The sequence below is a fragment of the Neolamprologus brichardi genome, chromosome 8 (genome assembly GCF_056152115.1).
Source record: "Neolamprologus brichardi isolate AB-2024 chromosome 8, ASM5615211v1, whole genome shotgun sequence".
Taxonomy (NCBI): domain Eukaryota; kingdom Metazoa; phylum Chordata; class Actinopteri; order Cichliformes; family Cichlidae; genus Neolamprologus; species Neolamprologus brichardi.
In genome coordinates, this window is record NC_142111.1 from 13,476,114 (window position 1) to 13,493,581 (window position 17,468).

General features: G+C 40.0%; 1 protein-coding gene across 4 annotated transcripts in view; it reads right to left on the minus strand.

Moving 5' to 3' along the window:
- svild (supervillin d) overlaps nt 1-17,468 on the minus strand; it is a 49,210-nt gene that overhangs the window by 17,522 nt on the left and 14,220 nt on the right. For 3 of the 4 annotated variants that reach the window (XM_006807533.2, XM_087844643.1, XM_087844644.1), the window contains exons 2-6: nt 14,101-14,590; nt 9,000-9,034; nt 3,698-3,756; nt 1,721-1,818; nt 469-571 (exon numbers count right to left, since the gene is read on the minus strand). In XM_006807533.2, the coding sequence (XP_006807596.2) occupies nt 469-571; nt 1,721-1,818; nt 3,698-3,756; nt 9,000-9,034; nt 14,101-14,480 (675 nt within the window). In that variant the 5' untranslated portion in view covers nt 14,481-14,590. Of the gene's footprint in view, nt 1-468; nt 572-1,720; nt 1,819-3,697; nt 3,757-8,999; nt 9,035-9,223; nt 9,541-14,100; nt 14,591-17,468 lie in introns of those variants that run through there. The other variant, XM_035915193.2, reaches the window with a different exon arrangement.

Genomic DNA, 17,468 nt, shown 5'->3' on the forward strand with positions numbered 1-17,468 from the left:
AGAGGGTGCTGATTTAGGAAGAGACGCACAAAGAAGTAAGACTGCAAAGCCAGCTGGGTGTAAGAGTAAAGTCCAGTGCTAACTCGGTGGTCTCCTTTAATGAACTCCAGAGTTCGATACGTGTGTGGGCATTTACTCGAAGTAGTATGTGTGTGTACTTCATCTGATTACTTTCGAGAATCGGTTTGGGTCACGTTATAATATTTTGTCCAGATGAGGGAGTTATGAATCAAGTTTACAAAAAAAAATCGAAACTAAACTAAACCAGACGAGGAAAAAACAAAACAAAACCAAGTAAAGAGTTTTGGAACTAGAAATAGCAGATGTCTAGAAATAGGACATTTCAGAAAAGAATTCACAGATTTTCGCTTTTTATAGGTTTGCCTATTGACTCATGAGAATCACTTCTTATTTTTATATACCTTCACAGTTTTATGAGTGCATTATTTTTCATTTAGGTAAGCTGACCTTTTCCTCTGTAGTGGCAGTGTCGTCATGTTGCTGTTTCCATGAAGGTTCGTCTGCGGACTCCTTCTCTTCCATGACTTTGCCTGGATCAGGTTTATGGAGCCTACAATATATCAGGAAAAAACAGAAATCACAAAGACCTTAGAACAAAATTAAACATTATATCAAGTTGCTGGATTAAACAGGCAACACTGATATGACTTTATGCTTACTATAACATAAGGCTGCCACTGTGACAGCTTACATGGTGAATCCACAGTAATAAAAAGGAGCTGATGATACTCTCACTGTTTGTATTTTATTGATTTATAACTTCAGAAGCTCTTGAAACAGTAGTCTGATGTCTTTGAAACTTCAGCCATGTTTAATATGTGCATGTATGAGTATAATGTATACAGAAGATATGAGATTACATACAGAAGATATGAGATTACATACAGAAGATATGTTAGCACAGCAGGCTTGCCCTCGGACTGTTCAAACCTTTTATTTGTGAGGGACAGTCATTTAGAAAAGAGATGAGGACCTAAATCGACTTGTTTCAGACAGCAGCTAATCTGAGGGGCAACACCAAGGTCCAGTATAAGAGAAAAAAATATCCTGAAATCATCTGAATCATGCAAAGCTACTCAAGAAGAATAAATATATAGATGCAGGTGTACATAGGAATCTAACCATTATTCACTATACATGTTGCAGGCAGTGATGAGGTTTAGTTGGAAATGGTGATGCACACACATTCACACTGAAACAATTCCTGACTTGGGGGGAAGCTGAGGACAGTTTGTGGGATTCATTCAAACTCCACATGGACCAGAAGGACCAGGAATGGTTTCAGTTATACCTTAAACTGATCCACACAGTGGTTACAGTGCTAAGTACAGTGTGGCTCTCACTGCAGCAGCTATTAACTTCAATCTGGTTTGAATCACTGTGGCTACCACTGACACCTGAGTGCTTGTGTGTTGATGCATGTGCACAAGCGTGCGTGCAAGACAGAGCAGTATTAAAGGCAAGCCCTGCAGGTTTATCTGGTTTATCTCTGCAGCTGTTTACAACATTAGACAGCCTGTAATTACCTCTGTGCTCCATTCAGTCTGCTCGCCCTGCATGTCACCGTCTTTCAAGGTATATCTAACTATTAATGTTGTGCTGTATAATGTATCACAGCCCACAAAAAAGACACTACAGCATTTAAGCGGTTAATATAGTTCATCTAATAAAAGCATTCGACCTGGCTGGAATTGCTTACCTCGTAGAGGTTTCCTTTTCCTCACTGTCGATTACCTGATGCTTTCCTTTAAAATCAACTTGTCGGCCGCTGCTTCCATCTTCCATCCCCTCCACCTCCTACAGGTAAAGAAAAAATGGAGGGAGTAGTATCTTAAAGGCTAGGTTTAAGTTTTTAACACATACTTCTGAAGTCCTACGGCAGCTGTAAAGGATTTCTTGATATGGGAAGTAAATAAATGAATGTGGCTCCACCTCCCTCTACTTGAGAAAAGCAGTTAACCCCTGCAACGCAAGCAGGGTGTTCCAGGAAAAAAAGATAAAAGGAAGTATGTGATGTCAAAGAGCAGGTATGACATATTCATCCACTCTGTGTACATGCAGTGTAAGAATTAGAAAGGGATTAGCTGCGCTATATTTTTCATGTTAATGCAAGGGAACTGTTGAGGCAGGTTTCTTGTTTTTGTTGTTTCCTGCCAGGTCGTTTACAATTCTGCTCGTGTGCTTATTTTAAATGCTAATAAAAACAGCATTAAGAAAGTATGACTACCTTTAGACTGAACTATGGTAACTGTTCACCCAAGCTCATAAACTAACAGGTTGTATATCTTGTGTTGTAACATAATAGCATCAATTTACTCATCAAAAGTAAAAGTGAAAGGATTTACATGTCTTCCTTTATATTTCTGTCTAATCGCCAGATTTTTTTTTCTTTAAACCTGCACACTGCAGCTGTGTGGGACCTTTGTCAGTAAACACTTTACTGAGCCCTGAGGTGACCTGGTGAAGATAAGTGGATCTCCAGCAGTGAGGAAATTAAACTCCATCGAATTAGAGAATTAGAGGCTCCTTACAACCTAGGCGATGCTCACTGATTACAAAGAAGGGACACATTTTTCCACCGGGGAGGATGTGCTGCCTTCTGCAGAACAGATTTTTATACATTCAGGAAATTCAGTCAGGAAATTCTAAGTATAAATGAGCTGAATCTCTCTTTTATTGCTTCCATCCGAGCTGGAAGACATGCTGTAACCTCACTCCTACTCTGTCTCTTCTGACGGAGACACTGACTCACCTGCTTTTTTCAACAGGAGGAGAAATGAGTGATAAGGGAAACGTGAAGACAGAAAATGGGCATCTGTCACTGCTGCTGACAGTCGAGTGAGGCATCTTAAAATAACAGATCTAGGTCAGGAGAACGGATGGAGGTGGGGGTGTACTGCGATTTTCAGTTGGGCTCCCAAAGAGAGGCTACTTTCCCAGCAATTTTTTGGTTCAAGCAACTTGCTGCCATCTGGGTTCACTTGGCCAGTCTTGGCACCGTTCCTAGTTTGCAGGCCCAGTTAGAACAGCTATTTACATCAAACATCATGAAATCTAACCACTTCTGAAACCTTAGCAGCCTGGGAAAGACCAACACTCAGTTCATTTTAAGAACACATGTGAAGCTCTCCCATAGGATGGAGGACATTATCGACATTTTTGTTCGAGTGCATCTTTTTATTTTTCCACCACCAATTCCACTGCCTGTGTGAGCTGAAGTCATGACTTTGGCCAAGCATGCATCCAGGTGCAGGACATCTCCGTGCTGTATGGAAAGGCTCAATTTGTTATTAATGGTGCAAACCTCCAGAGGGGAGTTGGAGTGCACACCAGCTGCACTGGAAAGCTGCTGTGAGTAAATCAGCAAGGGGGCTGAAAGGGATAAACCAAAGACAAACGCACCCCCCAAAAAATAAATAAATAAATAAAATATGTACATACGGCAACTGTTCTACCACTAAACGAACAGCTGATTGCCTAACCTTGATTTCTAATCTGTCATCTAAAGCTCATAGCCTTTTATTTTCATGAATGGATTTGATGTTGGTTCCCTAAAAAGGTGCCAGGTCCTTACGACGAGGCAGTAGAAACAGATTTATGTGTCCACAACAAGTGCAAATATATACAAACAGACAAATGCATGAAGTGAGACAAATGGCAAACCAAAATACTGTACCTTAAAAAGAGACACGCTGGAAGTTGCACTTCTCTTGGAGTCCACAGGCTTTTTATCAACTAAAATGAGCACAGCGAATAAAAGAGTGAGAATTAATTGCTCCACAAGTGTCTTTCTTTCTGCCAGTGCAGTAAAAAACAATCAGTGGGAGTGTATGCAAGGGAAAATGATTCAGGACAGTGTGTTTGGCACAGAAAACCATGCATTTTTAAAGCTTGTACAAAAGTAGACATAACAAGTAATTTAATGCACTACACACAAATCTCTCTCTTGGTCAAAACAATTACTCATGTCAAAAAGCTCATGAGCTCCACTGGCTTTAGGGGGAGCCTGAAAAGTCAGTGGAGAGCGCCACAGTGAATTCAGCGAGTCTTTCAATAATGCAACAGTTCAACATCTGATGAGAGGAATACGTTTACCTGTGCATATGCGTTAGAGAGAAATAGAATTGGTCTCATGTGAGCTCCCTAATCAAGAACAGCCCCGAGAATATAATCTTCTAATCTTAACAAAAGGAAATCATTAAATTTTATGATACTCCAAAACAACACACACTTCTTAAGTCAACGCACTTAAATTCATCCCCGCGCTCTAAATCTGTTTTTATCGCCCCGACAATGTGACATTTTTACGCCAAAATAACAGCACGTCTCTGACAAACTCACTGTTTCCAATGAAAGAAAAAAGAAAAAGAAAACTCCACTTTTAGTTTATGTTTCCGAGCTCCCCTGCTGTCGAGAACATAGTGTTTCATCATCTGAATTAAATTATGCTAAGCATTGCAGACTAGTGACTCCACTCAGACTGTACTCTTATAGCTTTGACTTTAGTCCAGCCTTTAACATCATCACCCATCCAAGATCCAAACAAGAGAGAGGAAAAAAACTTCCACTGAAGTTTAAAGACTCGTCAGGTAGAGTTTCTTACAAGACTGCGATCTTTGTTCTACTGTTGATGCCCAGGTCAAAGGCTCAGGTCAAATGTAAATAATAGCCAGGCACTACTACTTTTAGCTGCTCCCTTGTTATTGGGGGTCGCCACAGCACATAGCTACAGATGTTTGACACCAGATGGCCTCTCTGACACAACTTCAAAGCAAATTTCTGTCACTGTCTGGAATTAAACCAGCAACCTTCTGCTTGACAAGTGTAAACAATCACACTACAATACCAGGGAACATCAAAACATCAGATTTGTAAAATAAAACTTGCAGCAGAGGTGATGTTTAGCCAGTATCAGCAAACATCAAATGGAGTGTATTTACTGTGGTGGGCCTCACCTATTTTGTAGAGTTTAATAATTATGTGGGTATCAACACTGCTGCATCTTGGTTAGGTACAGTGGGGCAAAAAAGTATTTAGTCAGCCACCGATTGTGCAAGTTCCCCCACTTAAAATGATGACAGAGGTCAGTAATTTGCACCAGAGGTACACTTCAACTGTGAGAGACAGAATGTGAAAAAAAAATCCATGAATTCACATGGTAGGATTTGTAAAGAATTTATTCGTAAATCAGGGTGGAAAATAAGTATTTGGTCAATAACAAAAATACAACTCAATACTTTGTAACATAACCTTTGTTGGCAATAACAGAGGTCAAATGTTTACTATAGGTCTTTACCAGGTTTGCACACACAGTAGCTGGTATTTTGGCCCATTCCTCCATGCAGATCTTCTCAAGAGCAGTGATGTTTTGGGGCTGTCGCCGAGCAACACGGACTTTCAACTCCCGCCACAGATTTTCTATGGGGTTGAGGTCTGGAGACTGGCTAGGCCACTCCAGGACTTTCAAATGCTTCTTACGGAGCCACTCCTTTGTTGCCCGGGCGGTGTGTTTTGGATCATTGTCATGTTGGAAGACCCAGCCTCGTTTCATCTTCAAAGTTCTCACTGATGGAAGGAGGTTTTGGCTCAAAATCTCACGATACTTGGCCCCATTCATTCTGTCCTTAACACGGATCAGTCGTCCTGTCCCCTTGGCAGAAAAACAGCCCCATAGCATGATGTTTCCACCCCCATGCTTCACAGTAGGTATGGTGTTCTTGGGATGCAACTCAGTATTCTTCTTCCTCCAAACACGACGAGTTGAGTTTATACCAAAAAGTTCTACTTTGGTTTCATCTGACCACATGACATTCTCCCAATCCTCTGCTGTATCATCCATGTGCTCTCTGGCAAACTTCAGACGGGCCTGGACATGCACTGGCTTCAGCAGCGGAACACGTCTGGCACTGCGGGATTTGATTCCCTGCCGTTGTAGTGTGTTACTGATGGTGACCTTTGTTACTTTGGTCCCAGCTCTCTGCAGGTCATTCACCAGGTCCCCCCGTGTGGTTCTGGGATCTTTGCTCACCGTTCTCATGATCATTTTGACCCCACGGGATGAGATCTTGTGTGGAGCCCCAGATCGAGGGAGATTATCAGTGGTTTTGTATGTCTTCCATTTTCTGATGATTGCTCCCACAGTTGATTTTTTCACACCAAGCTGCTTGCCTATTGTAGATTCACTCTTCCCAGTCTGGTGCAGGTCTACAATTCTTTTCCTGGTGTCCTTCGAAAGCTCTTTGGTCTTGGCCAAGGCGGAGTTTGGAGTCTGACTGGTTGAGGCTGTGGACAGGTGTCTTTTATACAGATGATGAGGTCAAACAGGTGCCATTCATACAGGTAACGAGTGGGGGACAGAAAAGCTTCTTACAGAAGACGTTACAGGTCTGTGAGAGCCAGGGATTTTCCTTGTTTGAGGTGACCAAATACTTATTTTCCACCCTGATTTACGAATAAATTCTTTACAAATCCTACCATGTGAATTCATGGATTTTTTTTTCACATTCTGTCTCTCACAGTTGAAGTGTACCTCTGGTGCAAATTACTGACCTCTGTCATCATTTTAAGTGGGGGAACTTGCACAATCGGTGGCTGACTAAATACTTTTTTGCCCCACTGTACATGCATTACTGACTTGAGAGGTCAGAGAAACCTTTGATGTAAACATGGGAGGTGTTCTGCCTGAGAACCGACTCTTCTGCCAACATATCATTTTTTTTAATGTTATTCTGTGACTATTTTGTTCCCAAAATCAACATTGAAATGAGCTGTTTAAAGCTATAACATGGTTTAACTGAAATAACATAAGTAATGGTCATGTAATCCTGTTGTTTCCGAGCTGGGGTACATTTAGCTGGGAAACAACGATTCAGTGTCCTGTTGGTGTTGACAGAAAAGAAAAGTGACTCAATACTGAAGAATATGGCAGTTTGAGACAGTCAGCAGAATACTGCCTGCAGCTCGTTTCTGTCCTCATGCTGGGTTTTAAATTTCAAACCCTCTCATTACAGATCAGACCGAGTTCACTGGGGAGAAGTTACAGCTGGTTCAGTGAATAAAAGCAACACCAGTGATAGCCTGTGTGTGTGTGCACCTCAGTCAAATACACTATGGACACAATAGTGCTATCATTTATAATTTATGCCTGCAGTGCACCTTTTACACTGAGCAAGTCCAGGTTAAAATTTGTTATATGTTAAAATGAAAACAATCATGGCAAGAATATATTTAGCTCCATTTCTCTTCTCTAATATATGATTTTCATGATTAAATAACAACTTTTAATTTAATCTAAAGCTAACTTCCAGAATTCAAGCATTAAAAAAAAAACAAGGAAACGTGATCATTGTGTGTGCCAATAAGATGCTACACAACATTAGTCTGCTGTGAACCACTAAAGTAACTGTTTTGCTCACCGCACGATTCTGAAAACTTTCACCTTCTACTTTCTTTGTCTAACCCAGCACTTACACTTATCTCTAAATACAAGGTAACCAAACGGAAGGGACAACAAACATGTAAGCAGAGAATACACGGGTAAGTGGGCTAACCAGCGGACAAAGAAAGGCATGGTCACAGATTGTTGCATGCATCCACACTAAAACACCTCAAGCACTTATCTGCACAATGCCATACAAACACACCTTTAAACATCATGTTACCTTTTGCACAACGTTTCTGTCTTTTGCACGACCCACTGTGATTTTTGCACTTTTCTATTTCTTTATCTTGTGTCTGTATCATTCTGTTATGTCTGGTGTTGCACTGGTTATTTACAATTTTTGCACACTTTGCACTTTATGTAGTCCTGCCTCGATTGTCTGTTATGTGTAGCAGCATGGTCTTGGAGAAACGCTGTCTCGTTTCACTGTGTATTGCACAACTGCACATGCTTGAAATAACAAAGCCACTTGACTAGACTTGAAAAAAGTGTTTTTGTTTAAAATGTGGCATTTATACTACATTTATGGCTAGCATCCTACTTCCTGTATTTCTTTCACATCCACTAACAACAGTCACTAAACTGGACCTACAGACCGTGTTTATGCTGTTGATGCCTTTTGTACCATTTTAACAAAACATCTTAAAAGAAACAAACAATGTGCTGCTTGGTACAGACCATCTAAAAAGGTTTATGCTTCAGTTTTAATAAGTAATATTATAGTATTTTATCAGTCTGATACTTAGCATCAAAGCAAAGACTGTATATGTGCCTGTGCACTGCTAAGGCACATAAATGGTTTATGAATTCCTTGCTAACCAAGTTTGCTGGCATTAGCTGATTTAGCTGATGACTTAGCACTCCACCCTCTCATTCTAATATAGAAGCTTCTTGTTTCAACAGTTCCAGATGGCAGCAGCCCAAATGCTAACAATAAAGTGTATAATTCAAAGTACAAAACCACTGGATGATATAAGTATAAAAAAGGTTATCAGCTAATAAACTTGTTTATATTGTCAATTATATCAGTTGGTAATATTTAGAGGAGAATAATAAGTAAACAGAAGATAAAAAATTACTTCTCCATAGCTTCTTTTCCACAGTGGACACAGATAATAATCCTTGTAACTATACTTGTATGTAAGATAAGTTTCTGTGTTTTATCTACACAGCTTGGACACAGCTTTAGTTTGTAAAGCTAGCTGGTTAGCTGTCTCATCAAGTAAATGACAAACAGCTTCTCTATTTTATTTATTTATATTTAAAAACATCAGTTTAGAAAACCTAAATCAATGCTTTTTAAAATTCTACATCAACTACAAACTGAGCAAAGAATATTTCAGATGTATTTTTCTTCACTTCTTGATAAAAGAGTATTAAAAAGCCAACGTCTATAAATCAGGAAGGTAATCTGACATCAGCAATGAGCTCAGTATTCCCTTCACACTGAGTAATAGAACTTGAATGAGCTTAGTGATAGGGCAGCGTGTGGAACAATAGAGGATCAGAGCGCAGTGAAAGTACGAGTTCATCTTACCCTTTGGCTCCTCTGTGTCATCAGTTTCCAGCAGCCTGGGAGACAGAGAGAAATGAGGTCACTCTCTAATGCAATAAAGAGATGACAGAAGTTCCACGTTTTTCACAAGTGATGCTGGCAAACAGCACAAAATATATGTACATCACTCTTAAATACACTATTATAGCCCACAAATGCACACTTAAGTCTAAAAAAAATTGCAAGAACTGCAGCAAGCAACTTACTGCGTCTCATATGACATAAATCCATTTACTCATGCTGCTCTTCCACTCCCGTGTCAGCTATGATATAACAGAAAAGCCTTTCTTGCGTCTGAAGATATGGTCATTCATTTCCAAGTAATGGGCGTTAAAAATGGATGGGGACAGCAGCTGCCTGTGGGGTAGCAGCAGTGATGTAACAGGAGGAGGGGAGAAATGCTTTAATACAATAGAGGACATCTGCAACGGGTCAAAGGTTATTGGAGAGAGGGAAGGCAGAAGCTGCACAAACCCTAGTTCATTTCAGATGCTTCATTTAAGTAGATCCCACTGTGCTTCATTAAAAGCCCGCAACCACACACTGTTGTGAGAAAGTGAACCTCAAAGTTCACACTATAAACAAGCAGCAGCAAGCGCTTACAATTAACTGCATCACAGAGTGCTTCTTGAGAACGAGGGAGTGTGGGTTTAGCTTCTACTTTAAGAGTCTAACCTCTTAAGTTCAGTTGTTCCTTCAGTGTACATTTGTCACCAAATACTTTCTGTATAGTGGAAATAAAAGGAATCTGAGATAAGCAAAAGTAGTAGTAGTTTTAAGCAAATAAAGCTGATTAATTGGCTGATTTCTTCCAGCCCTCTTTTCCTCAAAGACAGACTTGACACAGTTGGATTATTATCAGGATTTGATAATCTTCCTAAAGATATGGCTACAGATGAGCAATTGCCAGGTACCATACTATAATCAAATGTCAGTTTATGAAAGCTGCCTATGCCCATCAGTCCAAAATTGATCGCATGCCACACCCAGGCATAAAGGATGTTTGTTTCCTCCTTTTTCTTATTAAGTAAGCAGTATATCTTCTTAGCTGACTCTTAATGTTAACCGTTTACATGGACAGGAGCTACAACTACACTATGCAGCTGCAAAAGAGAACAAAACAACATTTAAACGTTGGCTTGGACTCCGTATTATTTCGCTTTTCCTTGTACTGCTGTAATTTGTGAGCCTAAAACTACTACAGAAGTGTTTTTTATTGCAGTTTCTTATGAGTAATTCTTGGCTTGGATTTGTTTACTACACAAACTTTTGTCAGTTCTTAACGGCCACGCCTCCTGATAGTTTTGTGAAGACATCATGCTACACTGGCCAATATATTCTTTGGCCTGTATTTATGTAGTTAACAATAAACTGAAGTGATGCAATACTCAAAAATCTCTGGCTGCAGAGATTTAGGTTTTATACGTCTGTGTTAAATCTATGTTGTGTGTAAGCAAACCACGAACCCCTCTGAAACCATTCTCCGTCACAACATGACGTGCGCCTTCGTAGATCTGCAACCATACGTCAAGTCAACACAGCTCCAAACTATTTTGAGTGGCCTGTTCAGTACCATTGATTCCTCCTACGCATTCCCAGCTATATTTTCTTTTTTGGGGCCCTAGTTTTTGATTGGATCAATGAATGATCATAACATTATAATGTAAGGACTCACAGATGTCAGCTCATTTGTGGAAGGAGATTGCCAAAACTATTGGAATGGAGACAATGGATTGTACAAAGAAATGGAAAAACTTAAGGGACGAAGATGTTTGTTTCTTGAAAACGAAAAAAAGAAAAAGTGACCACAACAAAGAGTGGGAACGCAGGAGGAAAAAAGTCCCAGCACTTTGTTTCTGCTGTGGCTGGCAGCACATAAAACATCAGGACAGGACCACAAGGTAATTAACACATAATGCACCTCACACAAGTATGAATGCTGGTAATGGTGACGACAACTTGCGTAGATTATGTTGTAGACTCTACAATGATTCGCTGCAGAAGTCCAAATCGGTCATTGCTCTGCCTTAAATATATTTGTAGACCTTGTAACCCTCATTGTTTGATCTCGGACAGCCCATTTTTAACAACCAACCTTATAACAGGTCTCAGAAACACATCACCTTTGCTACCCACACGTTGACGGTCAGCTGAAAGTAGATGAAGAAAACCGGAATGCAGTTTAGGAGTGGGCGAAAAGCAAAACAGAGGGGAACTTTCCAATCCAGCCGGGCACTTGTGTAATCAAATAAACACTCACAGTAAAATTGTTCACATAAATTCATGTTTAGCTTTGTGTGCATCATATTAAATTATATCATGAGAGAAAATGAAATAAGAGCATAAAAACAACACTTGTGGCTGCAGCGTTGTTAAAAGCTATAATTTTATTACATCTGATTTGTGTGCTTAACTTTTTGAGCCATTTGTCTTTGCTGTGGCTCAGTACTGTAAACAGTCCTTAGCCTTAATCCCAATTCTGTTTTGTTTATAAAGAGGTTGGGTACCAACCCCATCATGACAGTAGCATTAATAGTTGTGGTTTGTTACACATGCTTGATAGCATAGAGCACTTTCAAACCAAGATTACTATGACCTATGCAGCAACTTGTCCTGGAAATTCCATGTATACTATCCCAAACTCATATGATAACATACACACACACATTAAAAATATATACTGTTGGCTTTTAACCTTCTGTAACTGAATATAACTTGTGGTAACTAAATGGTTGCCCAGAGTGTTGCATACTCACCCTCATGTTTGATTGCAGTTTACCTGATAGGAGGCAAACTTTCTGGAAACAGTCACAGTCTGGACTGAGAACAATCGATCTCAGAGAGATTAAAGGTTTGCAAATAACTGCTGTTTAATTTATCAATTCAGACAGATTGCCAGCATGTTGCCATCAGTCTGAACGAGTCTTTGTCAATGAGCACAATTCAAGGGGACTGGACTCAATTGGCAGCAAGCTGATTGTATTCTGGTTATATTCCTATAGAATGAGAAGGGTGCTGAGGGCAAATGTAGTGGTTACATTTGCATTTAGCACAGGTCATTGCTATGTTATCAGAAACAGATTGCATGAAGTTGGCAACTTGAGCTCATTTGTCTGCAGTCAGACAGACATAACAGATATCGACAAAGTTTAACTTGAGGACATAATTTAAAGTTGATATCACACAGTGAGGGAAGTACTGTGATAATATTGTATCGTGGGGTGATTCCGATTCCTACCTCTATTAAAAACCAGGAGTCTTTAACATAAAATTTAAAAATAAATCATAATAAAGGGAGAAAGAAGCCAAAGAGTGCGCTTTCATGCACACAAACGCATCAGATGTTGGATGACAAAGCATTACCAAACGGATTCTTCTTAAATTGCTAAGGGTGCAATGTAACAGTTTAACGTCAAAAAGCAGACTTTTGGAATGTCACCCTTCAACTGCAACTTGAAAGATTCGTGTCTGTTGCAGATAAACGCCTGTTGACAGCTTTCATTATCACTGAGACAGCCAAGCTCCAGTTTCCTGTACGCTCTTTCTGTAAAAGACTACACAAAAATGTTGCTCAAGTTTCAGTAAATATGTGTGACCCACTAAAGACATGCCAGTCAATGCTGAATGCAGATGTCTTAAAATAAAGGAAAATATATGAAGTACTAAAAACCATTAATATATGGGAATACCTAGACAACAAAAGCTTCTACAGTACCATACTTATGTATGTTGTGTAAGCCTGCACAGCTGGGCTGTGATGTGTAGTGAACATCATAACAGAACTTACAAAAATAGTAGCTAACATGACAGGCATGTGACACAAACACTTTAACCTGTCAACCTGCCTTTCTGCTCTCTGTAATTAAAAACACAGTCCATAAACTGCACTCTGTACTTTCCCCAAACACTCTTTCTGCAGTGGTAAGCCGACGCACTGAGAGAAGTTCCTCTCACATTTCATAACCTGTTTACAAAAAAAGAGAGAGAGAAAGTTCTAATCCAAATAAAGCCACAAAAGCAGAACGATGATCGCTGTTAAAATATGCATGTAGAAATAAAAAAGACTTATATATTTATTTTAAAACGTAATCAAACTAGCCAAACTTTCCATAAAATATGATAACGTAGAACACTGAAACATGCCATGCTGCTTGTGCTCTATTTTTATTTTAAGGCCATTACCCAAGGCATGTCTTTTCCAATGTATAAAATAGCTTGTCTATAATATGCTTAATTAAGCGCAAAGCATGAAAAGTTGGCAGAGCTCAACAGCTCTACACTCATTCCCTTCCAACTCTGATTTTATCTCAGCACTCTTATCCGTCTCTGTTCTTCTCCTCACCAGCATCACTCCCTCAGGCAGCTTTATTCAGGAACAGACAAGTCCAGTTATGTGCATGCAGCAGAATCCGCAGCATGATTACAGCCCCAGACCCACGACTGGACATGTTTTACTCCGTCTGTGTACAATTCTCAGAAACAAGCATTCCTCTGAGAAACCTCCAGGTTCTTCATCCAGTCAAGCTGACAATAGAGGTTCATTATTCGCTGGTTTTGTGAGCCCCTCATATAACTGTGAAGTGAACCAAAGCAAGCAGCATGTACGTAATCACAGCAAAACACACCATGGCAAAATAAACAAGGTAGTCCTGTTCTTTGCACACATGGCCAATTTTGGAAATGCTAGCACTTGTGTTTACCTCAAACTGAAGATAGCACAAAGTGTTCTCCAAATGCGCCGATTTGTTACCTCCTTTTCACGTACTGGGAGCCAGCAAGCCCATTTAAAGTTATTTAATAGCTGAATAAAAATGGACCAATTGCTGCAAATGTTCTCTAAATCAAAGAAACCTCTGAAAAGCAATACACTATGTTTTCTTCTCCTGAAATTAGTTTTAAGAGATTTACATGTGCATCAGTTATCTGTTCTTAGAGGATCTGCTTGCACAAGTCTGTGCAGCTCTGTTTCATGCCCCTGGCCAATTTTATGTCACCATGAAAACAACAATGAGACTGGTCTTGCACAAACAACGGGTTAGTGTGTGTTTAATATCTAATATTATGACAATGTGGATGAACTCACCTGGAATGGGAGGACATTTTTATGGAGGGCACAGCTTCTGATTTTGAGGATGTAGTCGTTTCTGTTTTGGGGTGAGCTGTTCTCTTTGTGGGCTCTTCATTAGCAGGCTCCACAGGTTCTGCTACTTTACTCCTAAAGCCCCTCCTGGTGCATGTTTGCTCTGCTCCATTATCCTCACATTTCTCTTTCTCCTTTGTTGTTGAAGACACTGTTTCGGATGTGCCTGGAGTTTTCCTGTCCTTACGCACGTACTTTGAGGTGAGCTCCTCTGTGTTGCCATAGCGCTCAGCCAACTCCCGCCTTCTTTCTGCCTTGTAGCGAGCAATTCGCTCAGCCTTGGTCTCTGGCGCAGAGCTCTGCAGGGTGTCTATTCCATCCATTACGCTGTTCGACTCGGTTTAAGAGGCTAGTTTCTTGATATGTGATCCAACTTTTTTCTTTAAAATCTCCCGTGACAGCAATGTCTCACTCCATCAAAATCATCCCAGCGCTGCAAAAAAGGAAGGAAGACATCATTAGTGCATCCTGCAGATACAATTTCAGACAACTGGCCCATTAAAGCTGGTTAAAACCGGATGTACCAACACATACAGTAAACAAGAGAAGTGAGGGCACTCCTGTACAACATCACTTAGACGTCCAATGCAAAACAGATGGGTAAATGCTTCAGACTTGGCACAAGAGACATCAGTGCATATCAGTAACAGCTCAGACACTGCAGAGGACATTTTGCACAACCTTGACCTCAATAGACTGCATCCAGAAAAATAATAAACGTTGCTAAAGCACATCAAAGAAGGATTGTGAACCCTGAGATAAGACGAAGATAAATTACATTTGTTTTTTTGAACGTGCAGTATGCACAGAGGTGGGATGTTGGGGTAACATTTACCATGCTAGCCTGTGGAAATATCGAAAATACTGACTGACAAGAAAAACCCAGAAATCAGAATCAAAAATTCCAGCATGGTATGAATCCAAAGCAAACAAACAAGCAAACAAGCGCACGTCAGTTTCTAAAGAAGAAACCGAAAACTGTGACTTGCCCAAGTATGTTAACTGATTGCCCCGAGCATTAGCAAAGAACGATTGAAACTTGTACAACAATGCATGAATAATCCACGTACAGACACATAGCTTTAGACTGAGTCTCAGTAATTTAAGATATAATGACTGATAAAAAGCACTGATCTTCTCCTATCTAGGCTATATTTCCTAGGCTCTAAATCTAAAACCGCAAATGCCCTAAATGTTTAACTTGGAAATAAAGCAGTTACTGTAAACTGATACAACCTTCCATATTATCATATTTAAACAAAACTGCACATTGGTGCAGCTTTCATAAGAAACTAAGCAAATTGCATCTCTCTCAGCCAAGCCCTGCCGTATCACATCTGGCCCCCACCTCATGAAAATGATGTCAGCCAGATCAAAGACGCCCGACCACCGCTGTGAGGCTCCGATTTGAACCTCTATTACATCGACCGACTTTGAGGTGGTTGGAAAGTTGAGGTGGGGGTATAGAGTGGTAAATGCACATGCAATATTATCTTAATCCCATGTTATTCCTTACAGCTTTGCACCTAGCTTATCCGCTCTCAGAATTATTATCCGGTGTAATGACTGTCTTTACAGTGCATTGAAATCTCTATGTTGTCCATTAGTGTGAATCAGTAAATGTTTATTTTCATCTCTACATGTCCGTGCATGCTGAGACAGGCTTCAGCTACCAGTGTCTGTGAAAAGGATCATCTTTTAATCATCTCCTTTCCACATCCTTCAGCACCCCAAAAAAGCACTATAAAATAACTTGACTTTTCAATACCAAGTGAGTCACAATGATTTAGGGAGAAAGAAAAAACAATGAGACTGTTAAGTTCAACTCACTTTGTTCCAGTAAGTATTCACAGAGGAGAAAAAAAAGCCACACACGGTCTGAACGCAGAGCTCTGAAAACGGCACTGCCAGCTGACAACAGCAATAATAATTAGGCACCGTTTCTGACCGCTGGACCAAAAGCACTGGGGCTTTTCCACAGACGTTTCTCACAGCACAAGTATGCTCACGATGCTTTGGAAAAGTCACAGAGAAGACAGAGAGGGGCGTGAGGTATTTTTATTAGGGAAACAAAGAAACCGTCATTATACAAAAAAACAAAGTCTTTTAGAGGCTCGTCACACCATCTCTAAACATTTAACCAGAGCAAAGTCGATGTGACACCACAGATAAACGTTAGCCAAACATCTTCATATTTGCCGATAAGCCAAAAGCAACAACACCACAGGTCATTTTAGCCAATGCACGTGCATGACCAGTATACGTATCCATACATTAATCACAGATGCATATACCATAGAGGGGCACATGTTAAACATAGCCCCCCGAATTCCCTATAAATACAGAGCATGAGTTAATTAAGAACATCAGTTCTCACACTTCAGGTATATGGGAAAATAAGTGTTCCACATGTGGGCAATGTTAGTAATGTGAGAGGCAAGAAGAAAGAGGAAAACTGAGGAATCGGTCAAGGCAACAGGAAAAACAAAGGTGTGTCTGATCATAAGGTAGAATAAATGCTCTGACTCTAAGAGCCTATTCTGTAACAGTGATAAGCTAGAACAAATGTTGAGTGCTTACAATCTCTGACCACCTTTTAGTTAATAAATGACTCGCTTTAAAAGAGAATACAGCTTTGAAATATTACATAGGAAACTGGTGTATATTATACAGAATGTGTATGTGTACTAGGTTGCCACAAACGATTATTTTGATAGTCGACTAGTCACAGATCATTTTTTGCGATTAGCCGACTAATCAGATCATGCATCCATTGGACATAAATGTACAGCTTATTGCACCAGCAGCATCTGCTCTTATATAACTATCATTAGCTTACAGCTTTAAGTGTTCAAGGTATGTGCTAACTAAAAATAAAGACAAGATGATAGTTTATTAAATTTAAATGAAATTTGCAGATTGTTTCGGTGGAGTTTTCCAACCAGCCGTCTGCTCCTTGCTATCTAAAATATAACGGGACACCGGAGTATATTCTCGAGCATCTCACACTTCTGATAATCAGTTGTCTGCTTGATGTTTATTCAGCTGTGTAAAAACTATAACTTTAATCTCAGCCAAACCGATTTACTCAGGAACAAATAAAATACTGAAAAAAGCCAAACAATAACATTTTTAAGTTATCTAAGTGACTTATATATCATGTTTAACCTGAGTAGCGAAAGACGGTGGTGGGGTTGAAAACGATTTTCAGGGAGTCCGGTGTTCTCACGGGCCCTAGTGAGCCTTGAACCCGGCTAGCTATCGAGCTAGTGGGTAACAGACGTCTGGAAAACGTAGAAGCGCTTTTGAAA